The 19,980-nt window shown below is 41.1% G+C and overlaps 1 protein-coding gene across 1 annotated transcript; it reads right to left on the bottom strand.

The window, feature by feature from the left end:
* Positions 1–288: 288 nt before the first annotated feature.
* On the bottom strand, positions 289–8,383 carry LOC138611732 (uncharacterized). Its single transcript, XM_069684950.1, has 3 exons — positions 6,638–8,383; positions 4,637–5,287; positions 289–838 (listed from the first exon to the last, which is right to left on the bottom strand). Exons 1-2 carry the CDS (start codon positions 7,649–7,651, stop codon positions 4,742–4,744), a joined length of 1,560 nt encoding a protein of 519 aa, XP_069541051.1. The 5' UTR covers positions 7,652–8,383; the 3' UTR covers positions 289–838; positions 4,637–4,741.
* Between the last annotated feature and the right edge of the window lie 11,597 nt (positions 8,384–19,980).

Here is a 19,980-nt window from a genome sequence, read left to right as displayed (position 1 = left end):
TGATAGCGGCAGCAGGAGGTTGTGAGAGCACAGTGGTGAAAGTCTCAGACAAGATTTAAACAAACAGAGATGCTGACGCTGGGCCCCGACTGGCCCGGGACGAAACAACGGGCGCCCTGACAGAATAAGGCCACGAGAGATCACACGCTGCCATCTCCAGATCCGCCTGATAAGTGTTTCTACAACTTCCACAACCATTTGGGAAACATCTAACAGGCTAAGTTAATGCATAAATCATTTAACTGAGTCCGGGGTCATGTAATGCAGCCATCATTGCTTTTATTCCATATTCAGATGTGGGACATTTAGCCGCCAACTCCACATCTCTAGAGTCAGATAAATGAGATCTGCTGCTCTAAAACTCTTGCCTCTGTGTTGATTATCCTTTTTACAAACTGTGACAACCATGTGAAACCAGTCTAAACTCTTTATTTGTAAAATATCTGTACATTAGTTCAGATGATATAAATCTTAACATAGCGTACATTAGGGTTAGGTAGTATCCAAACTGGTGTAAGCTGCCTGAAAATAGATTTCTTTGCAATAAAAAGAGTACAAATAAATTAACACTGTCATAAAAAAGATACCTTTATGTTTCTACTGGTGGTTTAATGAGACACAGTTCACATTTTATACTTCTTATTATATGACACTACATCACCAGTAACAGCTGAAATTCTCAGGAGAGGTTTGTCTTCCACTCCTCCATGCTTCTGTGCGTGTGTGACATACAGTCGTGGGTCGACTCTTGGGGGAGTGTTCCCTTTGGAAATACCCCCACCTTCAGGCCGTGCTGTTTCCACCGGCTGACAGCTCGTCTCAGTGGCTTTCGCTCCTCCTGGAAACATCAGAAGAAAAAAATAATTTAAATTCTGCACAAAGCATCTCAATGGACTATAGCCTCACTTTTACTCCCCAAATATTGTACATAGAAACTGTGCTCCCTTTCAAGGCGTTTCTTGACAGTCATTCATTTATTGATGAAGCCATGGAAACAGGGATTTAATCTCCACTGTACTGAGAGTGAAGCAGTGTTTGCGCGTGTCCTTGTGAGTCATGTTGCCTCGCTTGTGGAGGAGCAATGTAAAGCTGGTTCAAAGTTTTGTTGTCACAAACGCTTCATGTTAGTGATCATGAACTTTAGTCCTTCTAAAAAACATGTAAGCTTAAGACTTCGAGAGTGAGGACGTCTGTGCGAATCTGCATCTTTTGAATAAAAAAAAACCACCTACAGCCCTATAACAAGTTATTTATTGTTTGAATCTATATCTATCTATCTATCTATCTATCTATCTATCACAAGATAAAGCCCCCAACACATAAACACATCATGTAAATACAAAGTAGAAAATGAATGGAGAACAGACAAATTGAGACACTTTTAGAAAAGGGTTCATACTCCTTGAAAATTATAATATATTTCAAGCCTGTCTCTATGTAGCCAATAAGAGTAAGGTAAGCCTATATAGTGGGAAAGAAGTCTACAGTTGTTGACAATTACTTCTACAATCTGTTGTTGTTGCGGTAAGCGGTAGGAATTTCGAATATTCAAATAGCCTAATCAATAGCCATATTATTATTTTTGTTTTATCTGAGCCTAGTTGTAATGCGGCACTACCGCCAGACGGTGGCTGTAGCGCGTTGGAAAGCTGTCTGCTAACCTGCATTGAATAACACAAGAAGAAGAAAGCATTAGCGTCAGGTGCCGGTAAAACGGGTGTGACGCTGTGAGATTCGGAACCGGAGATAAATTGAGAGACTCCTGCAGCCGTTGGAAACGTCTTTGTGGAACTCCATCGAAAAAATAAATAAAAATGAGGTGAAGTGCAAACTTAAGGTAAAACTAAAAAAGCTTAAGGTAAAACTAGCATATCGTAATGTAAGCAGGTCCATCATTTGATGTGGTTGGTGGACGAACTATTTCAGCTTTTGTATTGCAGTCTTAGCTAATAAACTAAACTCCTAACGGCAAAAATATCAGTGTGGAGGATGTTGTTGATGTGGGTAGGCCTACATTTCACAGTGTTTTGGCTGACTTGGATATTCAGCCATATTTAATCGAGACAGAATATAATGCCCCAAGAAATGCAGTAAAGCGAGGCTGAGCCTGCACAAGCCAGAAAACTCAGCTGTCTCAGTCAGTATGGCATACACTGAGGAATTTAGTGCTTCCATACAATATGTTAACCATCAACACTGATTGGACGTCCACATAAAAATTACCCGAAAAACTTGTGTAATATGTTGCCTTGTTATTAAGTAAAGACTGAACAACAGACTAAACATGATAGTTAAAATTTTCCCAGAGCGTCAGATAGCAGCACTCCTCCTACACAAGAAAACTACCTGACCTCGAGTTTCCAAATAGTATGTGGTTGTTACTTGAGTAAAAACACATTGATTTAGGAATGTTTAACTTTGAAGTACGACATGAAAGTGAAATTATAACATTTTGTAATTTTGATTTTAACACAGGAATCATTATCATTTAAGTTCTTGGTAACAAAGAATCACACACACAGCTGGGGCTTTTGGGGGCTCATGGGGGTCTTGTGCAAGTAGACAGGGCGATTGCCCAATTTCAAAGGTTAATTAAGCCTTGGTCTGATATTAATATCCAAATTTGTACTCATATCTTCAGTCTGGTATTTTCTATTTTCTTCTGTATTCATGGTTGCCACATTAGCTAACATTTGTCCTTTAATCAATTCGAAAAAAATAAAGCAAAGGCTATTTGAGGATTAAGGGTAAGATGGGGGTTAGGGATTGTATTATGTCAATGAGAACCACCATTGATTTTTGGTCCTAACTTGCAAGTGAAATATACTATTTGATACTAATTTATTATTTCTCTCATGGCTATGCATCAATACAGTCTTATTCAAATTTGTTTGATCATTCCTTTTAATCTTGATGCATTTCATATTTACAAATTTATCTTTTGTTCTTTTGCATTTGACATTAATGTCCAGACTTTTCACCCATGTCCTCTGGTTGTAACCATGGTCACCACGACTATAAACAAGACAAGAAGAGGCTAATGGGAACACTCTTTACTAGCAATGGTTTAAGGTAAGACTTGGTTTTAGGTTTAGATTAGTTAGGTTTAGGGTATGCATTACTTAAACATGAGTCCTCACTTGGATAATTATAAAAATGCATGTGTCAATGTGTGTGTGTCGCTGTGTTGCTCTGTGTGTGTACGCGTGTGTGCAGCTGGGCTGCTTAGCACAAAATCTGTTCTGCTAGCCATTTAACATTGACCTGCTCTGGGTGACTAATTCAGATGATTCAGGCTTTTAAAACGTCAACAGCAGTGGTGCTTTAAAATTCATTGAGAGTGAAAAAACAGTATAATGTTGAACAGCTACACTACGCTTACATCTAATTAAACTCGATATATAACTTTAAGCTCAAGCATATGCACTTCTTGAACCTGTTCCTCTCGCTGCCAGCCTCGACCTGAAGCTGCAGCCGTGGAAGCGTCTCTCCCTGCAGCATAATGTAGAGAACCGCTTCACTATGCAGCGGTGCTTATGTTTATATGGACGTCACAAATATACCAAGAGTTTGCCTCACTCCGTTCTGGCACGTGGCCAGGGGGTTTTATGATTAAAACCAGATTGTGCTTGCCCAACACAGAGAGGCCAGAAAAATAGATTGCAGTTCCGCATACTCTGCACAAGAGGGAAGTACAGAAACATGCACGTCTGTCTCTGCAGCATCTGTGAAAGTGGACTTTTTTGGAGCAGTTCTTTACTGTATATATCAGCAGTTATATTTTCCGCCACTGCTGGAGGGACTTTTTCACAGATGTCATCTTGTTATTAAGTCTGCTTCTAATTCCCAGTCAGTCAGTAATGACACATCAGACTGTGGCACGAGAAGAAAGGTTTAGGTCCTCCTCATCAACCCCTTGGCAGTAAATTATGCCAATTTCTGAGTCAGAGCTATGATCATCCTGTAAATATAATGACGCCTCTTTTGTATCACATGATTAGACTCAAGCATCCATGGGGTCGTCCGCCAAAAACCTCTGGGTTTTTGCCAAGTCTCAGTTCCTTCGAAGTGGTGACTAAGTTACACTGCAAGAAGAAGTCTGTCTTGTGATTTTATCCTCCTGTCTGCCTTCGGATTCAGCAGTTAAAGTGATAAAAAGTCAAAATCAATAGTATTTTGGAACTTATACTAAACTTATTTTGAGAATTGTGTTTAAAAAATTAGGTAACCAAATGCTAATCTTGTTTTGTGAGGTCAGAAATCACTCCAATCTACTCAAAAAGTTACATTTGACAGAATGTGTAACCAGAACTAAGAATAAACACTAACTTCCCTTTTCACTTTCCAAGATGTTTTGCAGTGTAGAGAACACTGGGAAATCATGTGACATCAACAAAAGCAGACACATAACGCCCCCTCCGCCTGCCGCCCACACACAGACATCACATACACACACATACATCAAACGAACCCTTTTTTGTCACGGGGGAGAAACACTGCAATTCATTTACTGACTTTGAAAACCACTCTGCCAGTAAACACGGCAGACGTCATCAGCTGTAAGCGTTGACGGAAACATCAACACTGTAAGAGAAGAGGGAGAAAAAAATAAAAGTCCTCTTGTATGTGCACTTACCATGAGTTGTTCCCCTGCCTGGTCCCACTCTGACCTCCACTCGCTGCAGCAGGGTCTCATGTTTCAGGCCCCCATGACACTGGGGCAGACCACCCCTCCCCTCCTTCACACCATGCTGGTGCTCTGGCGGCCTCTTCCACCTGGGTAGGAAGGGGTCCTTACCGGCTTTGGAGGCGGGTAGCCTTTGCCACATCGCCCATTTTGTGGGTACAGAGGAGGCTTCTGAGTTCTTGAATTGGAGGTGCTGTTCCCGATAATGACTTTAGGGTCTAGGCTGTGTGGGGGAGGTTCTTTATGACTTTGCCCAACATGGTTTGAGTCTCTTGGGGGATACAGGTGAGGCGGGTGGCCATTTACACCCATCCTCTCATGGTGGAGGTCCTTACTGTGGATAGGCGGGGTGAAGCGGCTGGTTTTGACAACAGAAGCCATGTGAACGGGGGAGGGGGAGTTAGTTCTTAAGATGATGCGGTCCTCATCGATGTGTTGGGACACTGGGACTGGAGCAGGTTTGTTATTAGGAAGCAGGGCCACCCTGAGGTCACCTGGATTAACTGAGCCGTGAAAGTTACTGCACGACCCCTCATTGATGCACGGCGTCTCCTCACTGAGGTCGATACTGGCTGTGAGACGATCGATCTGCTCGACCACCTGAATGATAATAACGAGAGTCAATACTTGTCCAAACTGCAGAGGTGGAAGTACATTCACTCAAATATAGGACTTTTACTTTACTTTACTTTATTGTTCAGATTAATGTTTTCTGTAATAAAACATTAGATAATCCTATAAAGTACGATGCATTGTCAAAAATTCAACCAGTGGTCCAGAACTTTTGTGACCCTTAACAAACACAATGTAGTGTTAGAGCCTCTTGATTCACCAAAGGGATGTTCTCCCCTTTAAAACTTCTCAGATGGCTTTAATCAATAGGAATAGGAAAATTCAACTATTTCACAGGAAGCTAAAAAATATAGAATATATTACAAAAATCAATATAGATTTTTGTTCAAGAATGTCGTTTTTTTCCTTTTCTATCCCATCAACTCTCCCACGACCCCTTAGGTTTATCTTCTGACCTTTAGGAGGTGCCATGACCTCTTGGTTGACAACCTCTTGTAAAGCTATCCAACAGTGGATGAAGATGTTATAATGGCTCCACTTCAGTAGAAGTATGCTGATTATGTATTGATATATCAGTATCTGACAATGTTATGTAGAGTAATATATCAGTAGCAGGAGCCATTTTTCATGAATGAGTAGTTTTATTTTTGACACTTGCCTGGTGCATATAGCCAATTAAACTTATACATTAAATCCAACTCGTAGTATTTTGACCTTGTGGTATTGGTACATGTCGGCCTACTGAAGTAAAGGATTTGAGTCCTACTTCCAGTACACTATGTTTGTGCTACAGCTAAATAAATAAACAACAGTTTAATTATTCACTCAAATCAAAGCTGGTTTATGTTGATATATTTGGTTTCTAACTGTTAGAACACATAAGCATGAAAGATATTTTTTATTTATAATGCTGCTTCAGTAAAACGCCAGTCCTTGCATAGATGCTGTGAACCAGTGCTATTTTACAGCTGCATGCAAAATGGATCCTGTAAGAGCAGGGCATAATTTAGTAACAGTCGCAGGCCGGGATTTTTAATGTGCTGGCCGGAACGCTGCCAATTTTCGCCAGCGTTCTGCAAAAGGTCAGAGCAAAATCGTTCTCTATCACTGCTTCGGTAGAAAGATGATGAGTGAGTCACAAACAATACAGTCAGCATGCACACATAATGATATGCTCTGATGATCATGCACACACTGATACAGGACCCGTGTCCGACCGATCTGCACTGTTGTTGACATCTGAGCATTGTGTTAATCACTGTAAATGTCACAGTGGAAAAAAGGCTGGGACATTTGCACCTGACACAGATGTCCTTCATGTTTAGACACCGGAACAAAGCATAAAAAATAAACATCTTTGATCATAGACCCTCCTACCTCTTTCATCTCCACGTGAACTTGCTTCAAACCCCCCAACACGTCCTCCAGATTCGTCACCACTTGTCTGATCTGATCCCTCACCAAATCCTGCTTCCTCTTCTGCTTTACCACCTCTGAACTCTGCTGCTGGTGTTGATCGTCGTTGGTTGGTGACTTTGAGGGCTCCGGGATGGTGATGCCAGAGGGAGGGACGCAGGGCCCCTTCTGTCTGCTCTGCTTCAACTGTTTTTGTGGGACTTCAGTGGAGAAAAAACCCTTGTGAGTTCCTCCTTGTCCATTGCAGCCCTCCTCTGATCCACCCTTAAGTCGTCCCCGGTCCTGATGGTTATCTCTTTCCTCCCCTCCCTCAAAGATCACAGTCCTCGGCCCACAGTGGCCATTTGGCACATGGGAACGACCCACATTGTAATTGAGTGGCTCCAAATGATAGTTCTCATTGGTGCATCCACATGCTTCCTGCTCCTCATCCACTGAGACATACCGGATAGTCCTCCTGTGCCTGTACCCTTGACCTTTGACCTGAAGATGAGGGAGAGGATGTGGTATCCCAGCGTTAAAGGGGTGTGTCCGGGTGTCGCTGCGCACCACACAGCCACACTGTTCCCTGACAGACGGGTAGTGTCTCACCCCAGGCTCCGGCGGGTAGCTCCACTGGGCAGGGTTCAACTCCCAAGGGCGAAATTGGCTCAAGTCTTCCCCTGACTGGCTGTGGCTCGGCCCTCCAAACACAGGCCTCCTCTGTGGGCTGCGATGACCGCTACTCTCAAATCCATCCACTGGGAAAGCTCTCCCTCCTACATCTTTAACCTGAGGAGCCTGGATGTCTCTCCTGCAGTCCAGAGATGGGTGGTCCGTCTGTCTGGGTAGTCCTGGTGGGTATCCAAGCCCAGCGTGATGGTGGTATGGCTTCTCATAGTGGACGCAGTGCTGGCAGGAGCAGTGGGAGGAGGTGTTGATGTGCTGGAGGAATCGGTGGTGTCCCGTTGTTGTTTGTGCGCCTTCTGTGTACATGTCCAAAGAAGTCCAGAGGCTTGTGTGGAAAACGCCTTAGAAAAGAACTGGTTTCCTCCCGTCCCTGCTCTCTCCAGCCCAGTCATTCACTCGCTCTGTTTTCCTCATCTGCGTCTTCCCACAAGAAAACTTTTTCTTCAGCTCTTTTTTTCCTTTCTCTGCCCAAGACTTCTCTTTACCTCCCTCCCCTTCCTTCCTGTCTGTTGTTTCCCCTTCTGCTCTCCTGTAGTTGTTAATCTTTGCTGCCCGTTCTTTTCCTTCCCCGGACTCTCTTTTTCTCTTACTTCTTCTAACTTTTTCTCTACTCCTTCTTCTTCCTCACCCTCTAACCCTCTCTCCTACACGGGGCCCCTCTCCGCCTCCCTCCCTCTCTCTCTCTCTCTCTCTGTCTCTCTTTCTACCTCTCCCGCCTCGTTGTTCTGTCTCATTTGCTGCTGCAGGCTTCCAGTCTCTCTCTCTCTCTCTCTCTGGCTTGTGTATTTCCCGTTTCCTCCCCTCCCCTCTCCCGCTCTCCTCTCTTTCTCCACCTCTTACTCCGTCTCCTGCCTCTGGTATATTCTCTCAAACATAGTCGGCTGTACCTGAATTTATGAATTCCTTCTCTCCCCTCCACCTAAGATCCAGTCGCCTGGTGAGGCTCCTCCGGTGAAGGACTCCATATGGTTTTTCTGTCTGTCAGAGAGTGCGTGGAAGAGTCCCAGCTCCGGTGCTGAGCTCATTAGCCCAACTAAAGCCTTTTGCACTCTGCAATTAAACGCTGCCTGGGATTCCTTGGCCGTAGACTGAGACAGGAGGGGAGGGGAGGGGAGGAGAGAAGTGCTGGGGGAGGTGGGGTTTCTAACATACACAGATGAGGGAGTAGACAGCACTCTGAGTCAAGGAGACAGAGCCATTGGCTTTGTACAAGGGGAACATTTTTCACCATTCTGTACGTCCTTTTTTCTTCCTCCCTCCACACCAACTCCTTCCACTCTTTGTCCTTTCCCACTCGATCATTGTCTCGGTTCAAGTGATTTCACCTCAACACTTAAACTTAACTACTGAGGCAAGCACACGCAATATAGTAGCACTGTGTAGAAAGGTAGGAATCTATCCTCTTCCTACAATAGTTTTTAAATGCCGCTTTAACACAAAACTGTCAGAAAAGTCAAACCATTTGTGTAAGGCATGTTAAATCCATCATGCTTTTCATTATATCCAATCTCTGCTCACTTTACACCAACATAATCTCAGGATAAAGTGAACAAAAATCTATCTCATGCAAAATTAGAAAAGCAGGATGATCAATCCAGATCTGTTTCTCGCTCCAGAATAGCATAACACGCCTGTGTTGTGGCTCATAATCCACAGCGGCTGAAGACAGCAAGGCATTTATTTTCAAAGAAAATAACTGGAGCTTTGAAAACAATGGGATGTTTAAAAAAAAACTACCGAGAATAACAGCAGAGGAGGATGAAGGAGATTCATCCATCCCAGCAGGAGGATGAGAAGTCCAGTCCCTGCTGCTGGGAAGATTGTTGTTGCAGATGAAACAAAGCTCGGGTGACTTAACCATATATTATATCTAACATGTATACAGTATATTCTCACAGGACGGGGAAAAGATGAACATCTGTGGGCACGCTGACATTTACACTTAATATAATAAAGACTGAAGATAATTAGTCGGATTGAGCTTGCTATTGAGTAGCTGTTTAATGTGCGCTAGTCGTAAGCGATATAGTTATATTGATGTATATTGTGATAATTCTGGGAATCTGATGATGTCATAAATGTGCGATAACAAGAACAAGAAACAAGCTGCCAACAAGAATTGACATGTTATCTTCTTATAAAGTTGATATGGCTAACATGCTAGCAAACAGTTCATTTACATCAAGCACACATGGAGCACGGAACATTATCATTCATTTGGAGTGCCGATTCTGTCCTGTTGAATGTAAGTCCAATATTTACTTTCTTTCGGCTCTGTTTTTGGTCTCCTCCAACTCCTGAATGAAATATCTGATCCTTTAGCTGCTATAAGCTCCACTATGTTCACCAGCTGCGCTCTGTCAGTTGTATAAGTTGAATAAGTGAAGTAGCTTCAGTGTCTGAAAAGTGAATCCCATGTAAAATTCGAAAAGAAGTTTAATTGCATACAAGCCTAAGAAAATGACCCCACTTGTCAATTGATTTATTACCACAGTAAACACTTTCCAACTTAGTTAATGGTCTGTATTGCTAGTTGCATGTCTTGTTCAATATAGCATGATGTTTCATTTAGAGTAAAATAGACAATAAAGCAGGGTATGCTTTAGTGCTGGGCTACCCTCTGGTACAAATATGGTCACTAAAATGCCAATCTCAAGGCTTCAAAATGACAGTCCACAAACCATTGGCTGACATCATTGTGGCTATTAAGCAATATCACATGAGAGGGAGTGATGTCACGGCCTTGAGTGTGATATTGCTTTTATGCAACAGTTACACAAGCAGCAAATTAGGAGTAAAAAGTAACAATTATTAACAGATTATTTTTTTGTATCCTCCAACTCAAGTAGTTCCACAACTTAACTGAAGCTGGAGTTTTGTTGCCAAGCAACCCAAACATTCTCCTGCACTCAGGTGACCACAGATCATCAATTTTTTATCATGTACATTTATCCCTAGGTTTTAATTTATCATCAACTAGTGAAATAGGAGTTTCCAAAGGTACCAGCTTGATTAATTCAGACATACACAGTCTGCTGTAATGTTAATATTAGTATTCAGAACACCTGTCTTAGATGGAGTGATACACAATGTGAAAAGTCCTGGTGATGTTGTTCTCTATATCACCACTCATGGAATGCCTCTTGTCCAATCAGATTACTTGGTTAGAACTTATTGTTGTTGAACTTATTATATACAGTCTATGGCACAGTTGGTATGTTATTATATTAATATTGATTGTAGCATGTTTTTAATTGAATAAATGAAAATGAAAGTATATCACATTGATTAAAACATTTTATAAAAACATTGTTATAAATCAGTCCTTATAACATTTCCCAATAATACAACCAAATACACGGGACAGCACAGTTTACACAAAATTTCTTTTAGTTGACACATTTAAATCATAAATACGATATATGATCATATTGCCCAGCCAAATGTTCAGTGATTATCTTTCATCATGAGCACAGTCTGATTCTGACAGTGGCTCATTGTTAAATTGGCACAGGATGAGCCGCCCGCAACAAACAGTCAGTCAGCCGAGAAATAAGAGCAATCTGGATGTTCTTTTATAAAATTATAAAAATTAACTGTTTCCTGTCGACCTTCTTGCGATTACATCATTGTTTACTTTTCAAAGCTACCTCTTAAACCTCCCTTGACTTGATAATAATTTAAGGTGAGTAGGACATATTGGTCTATTTTCTACTATTGAGCACCGCACTCCAACTCTGTCCATCTCATACATATGCGTATATACATCCAAACAGAGAGATGAGATGGATAACAAAGTCTGTAAGAGGAGACAGAGCAACATCTCGACCTGTCATCTCAGGATTTCTCAGTCGGGGTTCCTCAGGCAGATCCGAGTCTCCGGCTACAAAAGGAATATCAAAGCCTGGAGTTGTCACAGAGCCTGCACCCATACATATAGATAGGTGCAGCGTGAGCGTGCTGCCTCAGAGGGTTCCCAGCTTGAGCACCTCTTACATCACACTGTTTTGTGTCGGCCGGCCCACCTCCCGCTTGGCTGCCCGACTCGGGGGCAGCGTGAAGAAGAGAAAGGGAGCCACACTTCAGCACCCTCGCCAGGGTCAGGATGACCTAATTAGCACATATGGACACTTCTAAATGAGATAACAGGAGCTCAATGTGGTGTTGGGGATGTGTCAGATGGTGTGCGGCTAATTTACCCTCCTGCAAATACACGGGCCCAGATAGTTACTGATGCAAACTTGAGCGTCCTACATCACATAATATGTAAATGCTGTAGTTTGTAAGAGATTCTGTATATGATATGATTAATGTTAAGTATGATATATCACTATGCTGTATAGAAGAGTTGAAGCCTCATTAAACTAGCTCCCAGTGGGATGTACTGATATAAGAGTCATTTTAATTACCTAAAAAGCACAACATGAAAGCCCCCGGGGTTTTGTCAGTTTGAAATCATCATAACAGGATAAAAAATTTGAACCTAAATCACATCCGTTAAAATGTTGGACTTATTATATTAATCTCTGGAAAAGTATTTTACTTTGTCCTTTTCAGCCCTTTAATTAATTGAATCTGTGCCTCATTTAAAGTGTACCTATATTCTTTTTTTTAAGATATTTCTAAACTTTTGTCTTTGAAAGGAGGTATAAAAACAAAGTATTTGCTGCTCTGCGAAGTGTGAAATGTGAATGTGATATTGCAACATCCCTGGTTCAATTATGGCTGAGGCAAGAAATCCCTCTTCCTTTCTCACCAGATCTCCCGTCTTTCTACTTTGAACTGTCAAATGAAGGCAAAATGGCATAAAATGAATGCAGTGTATTATTATATTTTTCTCTTCTGAGGAAAGGGCATGGACAATGTTGTCAGACAAATTTTGTTTGTATAACTCAGGCAAAGTTTCATTCAGTGCCCAAGCATGCTTGTAAGTCCTCATGGTGCAGATGGCATTTCTTCACTGAAGTTTTTCAGACTTGCATGGATACATTTTCCAAGCAATCCCCAAACGATTCTTTGTTTACTATCTCAGTTTCAGAAATATGTTTTTTCAACAAAACAATTATTTTTTCAGTCAACAAAAAAAAAAAAAAAGTTAGTGTTAAATGTGGTGTACATTTAATGAACCACACAAAAGCTGTGTCCAAATTAGAGACACAGGAATAGACAGGAAATATTGGGAGGAGAGAGGGGGGGATGACATGACTATAGCCTGCGCCTGCTTTACCTACTGAGCTGAACCAGCACCCCCTGTCTTGATATTTGATGCTGGTTTTCAGTTCAGTTCCTGTTTAAAATACTCTGTACTACCGACACATTCAGTTTGATATGTAGAAAATATTTTGATATAACTGAACCTGGTACAGTTCCTTAAAAATAAGACCTTCCCAGGAAATATGGATGACAGTTTTTTGATTTAACACCGTCAACTTCGTTCTGCTTGACTGAGTCAGAGTCACAAACTGTACTGGAGTTTCCTGATAGGAAAAGGTGACTTTCATCAGTGTGTTACTTCTCCACCAGCAAACATACACACTGTGTTCACTGAGTCATCTAGGATGTAGATATCGGGGTGTGTTACACTGTGAACATTGTGTTCGCTAACATCAAACACAACAGAAGTATTCTAATAATGCACCGATCACATGCTCTTTGTTATTTGCAGAATTTTGCAACAGGACGTTCTCAGGAGAATTTAAAACTCCCCATCCCGTACATTTTAATTATCACACTGCATAATCAAGCTAAAAAGAGACAGAAGACAACAGTGACTCCCCAAAAACACACGCAGCACTGAGCCCTATGGAGACACTTTGTTCAGGCAGCGCCACATCAATGCTTTAATGTAAACTGGATGTATAAAACATGAGGGAAATCTTCATCACACTGCAGCGCTCTTTAACTACAGCTTCTTCTTAAAAAACTGCCTCGACTTTAATAAAGAAAAATCAATGGATAATGGCTTCTACCTGCTTTCATGTCATTTGTCAAGTACTAAATAGGCTGCGTATTGCTCATAATTTCGGCACATTCACTAGACACATGGTGCTTTAACGATTATGAACAATTCCTGCATCTGCAGATGAGGTCAATCTAATTTCACTCCCAACGATCCCCTATTGTGAGTAAATTATTGCATTTCCTGAGGAGCCACTTTCATTACAAAAAAGCCAGTGAAATTTTAATGTGAAATGAGATTACATTTTTTGGGAAAGAAATAGAGAAGTACCGAGCACTGGTGGGTTTAAAATGTCAAAAACAGTCCCAAAACCTTTGAAGCAAGATTAGACTAACTGAATCACACAAGAACTGCAGTCAGAAGCACTTTTCCACTGTGAGATAGTTACTAGTGACAGTGTAGAGTCTATTTTACAGAAGCCCAGGTTAGATCCGACATGCAGTGAGGTCATATCTCATATCAGTGCTCGCTGTGTCCGTGCACGTCCTGCTTTTAGGGAACACAATGGTTATGCTGTTCCAAAGAGGATTATAAAACAATTCCTATTTGCAAGCCAGGAAACACAATTGCATCATGGTGCCACAGAAACACTGCGTCATGCAATTCATTAGATAAGTTAGACCTTGGGTTCTTGCGGAAGCTGAGAAGCCAGATGTGTTCTCACGTCCCAAAGGTAAACTATCAGGCAAATCACTTTGTAAATAAATAATCCAATTTATGTTTGAGCCTTGGAGAAGAGATAGCCTCATATAACTGTCATTTTTTATGCTTTTATTTTGACTTTGTTACTTCCTTACGTTTATGTATTCTGATTCCTGAAAAAACGTGGCTTTTATTTTGAAATGACCTTTGTAAGAAAATTACTTCTTGTCCAGCGCAACGGTAGCATTTGTGATGAGAAACTGTAAAAAAAAAAAAAGGTCAAGGAGTGAAATGTTCTACGTCTTAAATTTTTTGGGATTGTTTTTGTTTAATTAAGTTTTTAACAAAAATAACTTAAGTAAGATTTTGGCTTTAGCAATTTTTTTACTTTTATTTTTGTGTGTTTTTGTGTGTGTTTTTTCCTTTCCAAGGAGACAACTTGATTCATTTGAAGAAAAAAGAAATCTACATCTTTAAGTCCTTGAGACTATTAATTAATTATCTCACATATCGCACGTGACAGTGAGTTTGTGACACCTCAGGCTGGTGTGGATAATTTGTCTCGATGGGGTGAGCATCAAGGACACAATTCCGGAGTCAGCTTAAAAGAAAGCCTGAAATCCAAATGACAATGGCTAAAAGCACTAATGGATGGGATAATGACATGAGGGGAGAGCGAGCGTTGCCTTGAGAAGTAAAGGAGAGATGGCTGGCACAGAGCTGTTGCCATGGCTGACAGTTGGAGAATGGGACTGAAATGATTCATTTTGCCCCGTTGGCGTGAGATTGTACTCGCCTTGGGGACAAAGTGCAGAAAGGAGAGAAAAAAAAGTGCTTCAGTTCACCTGGTTCGGCTCTTCAACGGTGACAAGGAGGAATGACTGGTGAGATGGATGGCAGGCATCGGAGAGAGGGGCTTTATCAGCTCTGCACCGACAGCACAAAAAGACACCTTAGGTAAATGCAAGGGCACGTTTGTGGCTAAGAACGCCTCAGGTTTTCATTCTAAGACGAAGATATGTGAGCTAAAGAGAAGGCTTCAATTGAGAGAAGGCCAAGACCCAAAGCAGAGCAAATACTGTCCTTCATAAGATCAAAGTAAAGTAAACAAAAAAGTTTATTTTTCCAAACGTAAAATTTAGAATAAAGATATTTCTTGAGAATTAGATGGAGGTCAGTCTAGAGCAAGGCCAACTTATTAAAATAAATGCAAAGCCAAAGACCAAAATGCCATTGTTTTATTCTGCACTGCGCTTTTCTCACTAGCTACATTCTTGGTGAAGGCCAGTTATTGATTATCTGTGCCTTAAAGTAGCTTACCTGGTGAGTAGCGATGGCTAGCTTTGGACCAACACACGTCCAAAGACTGCATAGTAATGTTAGAGGTCAAGTGTCAAATGTACAACGGTAGTGTAGTGTACGGTGTTGTGATGGCCACAGCCACACAAGGTTACAGACTCCACCTACAGTCTCTCACCTAATTAGCTTCACACCTACACGTTTGTCAACCAAACACAAACAATTAACAAACTTTGATTTAGAGTTACTTCATTTTTGCATTAAGTCGTACGTACGGCACACATTTTCACACTGGATTACATAACAATTCTGCTACATTAAGTATTTGTTTCTTACCGTGGCTGTTGATGGAGGTCACTTCCTGGTCTGGAAAAAAGGCGTGGCCAAAGGCTAAGACACTTTTTATCCAGCTTGTTGGGATGTACCACATGCTCAAAAGTCATGAGGGGGGGATATGGATTTTGCTTAGCATTTATTTAGTCAGTGTCCATTTTGTTTGCCTCTTTTGTATTATTTGGTTTGGCCAAACCCTGATATATGTTCTCCTTTGTCTCATTAAGTTTGGTTAGTCTGTTTAGTACACACTTTGTGGACAAAGTGCACAATTATTTAAAGTAATCTTTTGTAGATCTCTTTTATAGACCTGTTTAGTTTTTGCATATTTAAGTAATATTTCCCTCACATTTTTTAACCTCTTTTTCTCTTGTTTTTGAGATCTGACTTTTGCAGTGTATTTCAGTCTGGATCAAAGCGATGCTCCTAAAGACCAGCACAACCATCTACAGAGCCATGCCGCTGGCTTGTTAAGAAAAACAAGGTTAAGATCCAGAAATGTCTGACAGAGAGGAGTCCAAGATGTCAAAAAGGTGTTTACAAGACGAGACTCAAGCATAAAAAAAAAAAAAAAAATCAAAGACAGCTTATTGAAATATCCTTTTGTTTTATTTTGAAACTAAACACTGCAGTAACATGAACACATCAGTCTGGCACATAAAGGACGTAAAAGCCCGGCCTGGCCTGGCGTCGTCTCACAGCCCGGGACTCTGATTATAAAACAGGAACAGGCAGTCAGACTTCTTTTCACTCACATCTGACCTGCAGCAGTAACATGCACTGACCTAGATAAGCCCAAATCACATTGTTCATTAAACAGCATGACGCCAAGGCCTTTGGTCACTAATCCAGTGCAGAAAATTTTAAATGACCACCACCAGTCCATGGACTGTTGGATATTTTTGTTATGGTGGAAGAAGTATGAATGACCTTTACTTAAAAATATACTGTAAGTATCAAAGTATGCAGAAAGCTTGTATGGGCCCTGAGAGTGTCATATGTTTTAGTGTAATTATAGACATTCAATATCAAGATGGTGGATATCACAAAAGAGTGAATACATTGATTTATTTGTATATTTTTGTTTTGTATTTCTGTTGTTCATGAAGGGCAATAACTGTCCTGTTTTTAATTACTGAGCATGTTCAAAGTTTTTGTGATGACTAAAACTAATGATTTTGAATAACAGGGTGAAAGTCCTCAAGGAGCTTTCAAGGATTTCACTGTTGTACACAATGAATGAAGGGAATAATTTTCTTCAACAATTACAGTGTTGTAATAGAGAATGTCAGCATTTTAATTAGCTAAAGTAATTGTTAAAAATCCATTAAAAATCTCTGTATATTATATTTGGGGGAAATTATAAATAATTATGTATGTTGTGTTGTCATATGCCATTTGGCAATGGTTCCTAAACTGATGGGTTGGGACCCCCTGGAAAGAGGTCATCAAATAGGGTCTAAAGGATCTGCAGCCGTTCTCAGAGCTCTGTCCGGCTGTATGTATGAACAGAGGGCTTTTAAGTTAAAGGCTTATGTCATCATTCCCACATCCACAATATCAATGCATACTTTTCCGCAAATTTGACCAATCAACTTATTTCCCACATGGGCATTGATGTGAACATCACCAAATATTGATCTTCATAGGTCTGCAACGTTGTATAAACATCGGAGAGTATCTTTTACTGTGCCTTTAATATCTCCAGATCTCCAGAATGTTGCCTGACTTTTTTTTTTTTTGCTGTGAACAGACAGCTGTGCCGTTCTAATGAGGCTCTGGTGCAATCGTCTCACTTTCATAAGCTTCCTCATCTGGCCTCAAACTGCAGAGTCTTTATGGAGACTCTGTACCGTAAATCCATAATAACAAATCCTATACTCAATGTCTTCTTGTGATTATTTATGCATGTTGGAAACTGTTAGAGATTCACTTAGCCACTTCTTGGTACCTTGTGTGGAGTCTATTAAACAGAGGCCTAATCCCGTTTCTTATCAGTGGTACAACAACTTAATATTTAGCATGCTTAGAAATGCATGTTAGCATGCTAGCGTTACCTGAATATCAATAAACACAAAGTACATCGAAGGCTGGTGAGATTATCTTTGGTTTTGCAGGTATTTGGCCAAAAAACTGATGGTACATAGAAACTTATATAACGCCTTTCTAGTCTTCTGACCACTCAAGGAGTTTTACACGACATGTCAGCATTCTCCTTTTTGCACACTAACGATGGTGCCATGCAAGGCCCATCATCATCTTTGTACGTTCACACACATTCATACCCGATGGTTTCGGGAGCAACAAAGGTTTCAGTAGCTCGCCAAAATATACTTCAACATGGCGATAGGAGCTGGGGATCAAACCGCCAACCTTCCGATTGGAGGGCGGCAGACTCTACCACAGCTGCCTTGTGATACTGCTAGATGTACAATCACCACACTGATTACATTCTGTCACTGTGGCTCAGTGGTATAGTCAGTCTTCTTTCAATCGACATATCGAAGTGTCCCTGGGCAAGACACTGAACCCTAAGTTGCTCCAGAAGCCATAGCCGTCGGTGTGTGTCTGTGCGTGAATGGATTGGAGATTGGGAGTTTGCACAGCCGCCTCGCCATCAGTGTAGGAATGTCTAAGTGAAAGGGTGAACATGCTTTTATACTTAATAGTGCTTTGAGTTGCCTGATGACTAGAAGAGCACTATATAAGTGCAGTCCAAATACATTTCAAGCTGGTGGGATATTTAATGTCTGCACCAAATTTCGTATTAATCCATCCAACAGTTATGAGACTTTCACTACCAAAAATGTCAACCTGATGGTGACGCACCAGGAAAGGTGAGGCGATTAACACAGATGTTTGGGTTTATTGACTGTAAGCAGAGTATGTTTGTCCAAAATGTCATGGCAATTTATTGTTGTTGAGATGTTTCAGTCTGGACCAAGGTGGCACACCAACCATCCAACATTTACATCAAAGAGTCACAGCCTTTTTCTTATAAATAACCAACCAAAAATCAGGCAGGCTCCCTCTTTTATTGATCCAACCTATAGACATATGCAATCCCTCACAACTAGGACTTTTTGTACAAGTGAGTCTCAGTCACATTGTCCGCTTATTTACATGCTGGCTGTTATCCAAATCTTTTAAACTGATCACGTACCACTTTAGGAATTAGAGGCTCCATTGATTTCACTCAGTTGACCTACCTTATTCAGATTCGATTAACTTATTCTCAGAAGCAGGCAAAATATAATTACTGCAAACATCCTTGCAGTGTTTCCTGTTACGTTTGGTTTCACAGACACCATGACAGAGCCGGTACTGCTCTGAACACTCCGTTCATCCGACCTTCAAGATCAGGGCCGTCCATTTGGTCAGAGTGATCTCTTATGTTTACCCATAAACAACGACTGACTCATTTATTCCCCGTCACTGCCTTTCATCACAAATTGTGAAGCCTGCAGCCTTCATATTTTCACATTTTAGATGAATGGCGATGCACTTAATGCAGTGCACCAAGGAAGGGGTTAGAGTTGTACTCAGCTTGACAGCCACTTCTATCTATTGTGCTTTATTTCACATCCGGAAGGATACCGTGCAAAATCCTCCGAAGTGGCCAGTTAACGCCAAATTCATCATTTGCTTCTTTCTGTTTCACATGACTTTTAATAAGCCTCAAACAAAAGCTCTGAAAAATGTAAAAGCTGTCCTTTTGTGGGTCGTTCAAGTGGCCCTTAGTGTCTTTCATTGTGTAGATAATGGAAATGGCAAAGAAAATCATCTTGTGATGTACCGTGGAGATACTTCCCAGCAAAAGTGAGACCATTACTCGTTTCACATCTAATCTGAGGAGAGCGTGCCAACATAGACCGAGCATCATTAAAAGGCTGTGTGACCTCATTTAGAGAGTACATCCAAAGATGTCCTCAGATGGCCTCAGCGTTATAGGACCACTGACAGTCAGTGGAGGTGTTGAAAGGGTTTTTATGCTTTGTAAACAGCCATTAAAGAAAGACGGGCAGTTCTGCAAGTCCTTGGTTGAACCAGCTCCAGAAGCAGCCAAGCCTGGGAGTGTGGTTTAACACACTGTGCTGACACAACGTTCAATCTTGGCTCCAGCCATGCAACCTCACTTATTTTCCTAAGTGGCAGTGTCTTATTTAGTGCCGCAGCTCTCATATAGCATTGTCTGAGAGAGTCTTTTTTTGTCCTGTAAATCATTGTTTTAACTCTCTAACTTTTCAGTTCAGGCCTGGTTCAAGTCTAGACTGAGGCCTTTGTTCAACAATATTCACGATGCTCTAAATAGTCAACTTTATTAGCAAAACATTTTTGTTTAGAGTAAAGAGTACTCTTATTTTTCAAAGAGATGTTGGAAAAATAGCGTTGCAAAAGTGCC

This window comes from Semicossyphus pulcher, unplaced genomic scaffold, assembly GCF_022749685.1.
Source record: "Semicossyphus pulcher isolate SPU_LCO1_2020_fin unplaced genomic scaffold, fSemPul1.0.p SCAF_7, whole genome shotgun sequence".
Lineage (NCBI taxonomy): Eukaryota > Metazoa > Chordata > Actinopteri > Labriformes > Labridae > Semicossyphus > Semicossyphus pulcher.
Note: the sequence above shows the minus strand (reverse complement) of the source record. Positions and strands in the feature narration are given on the sequence as shown.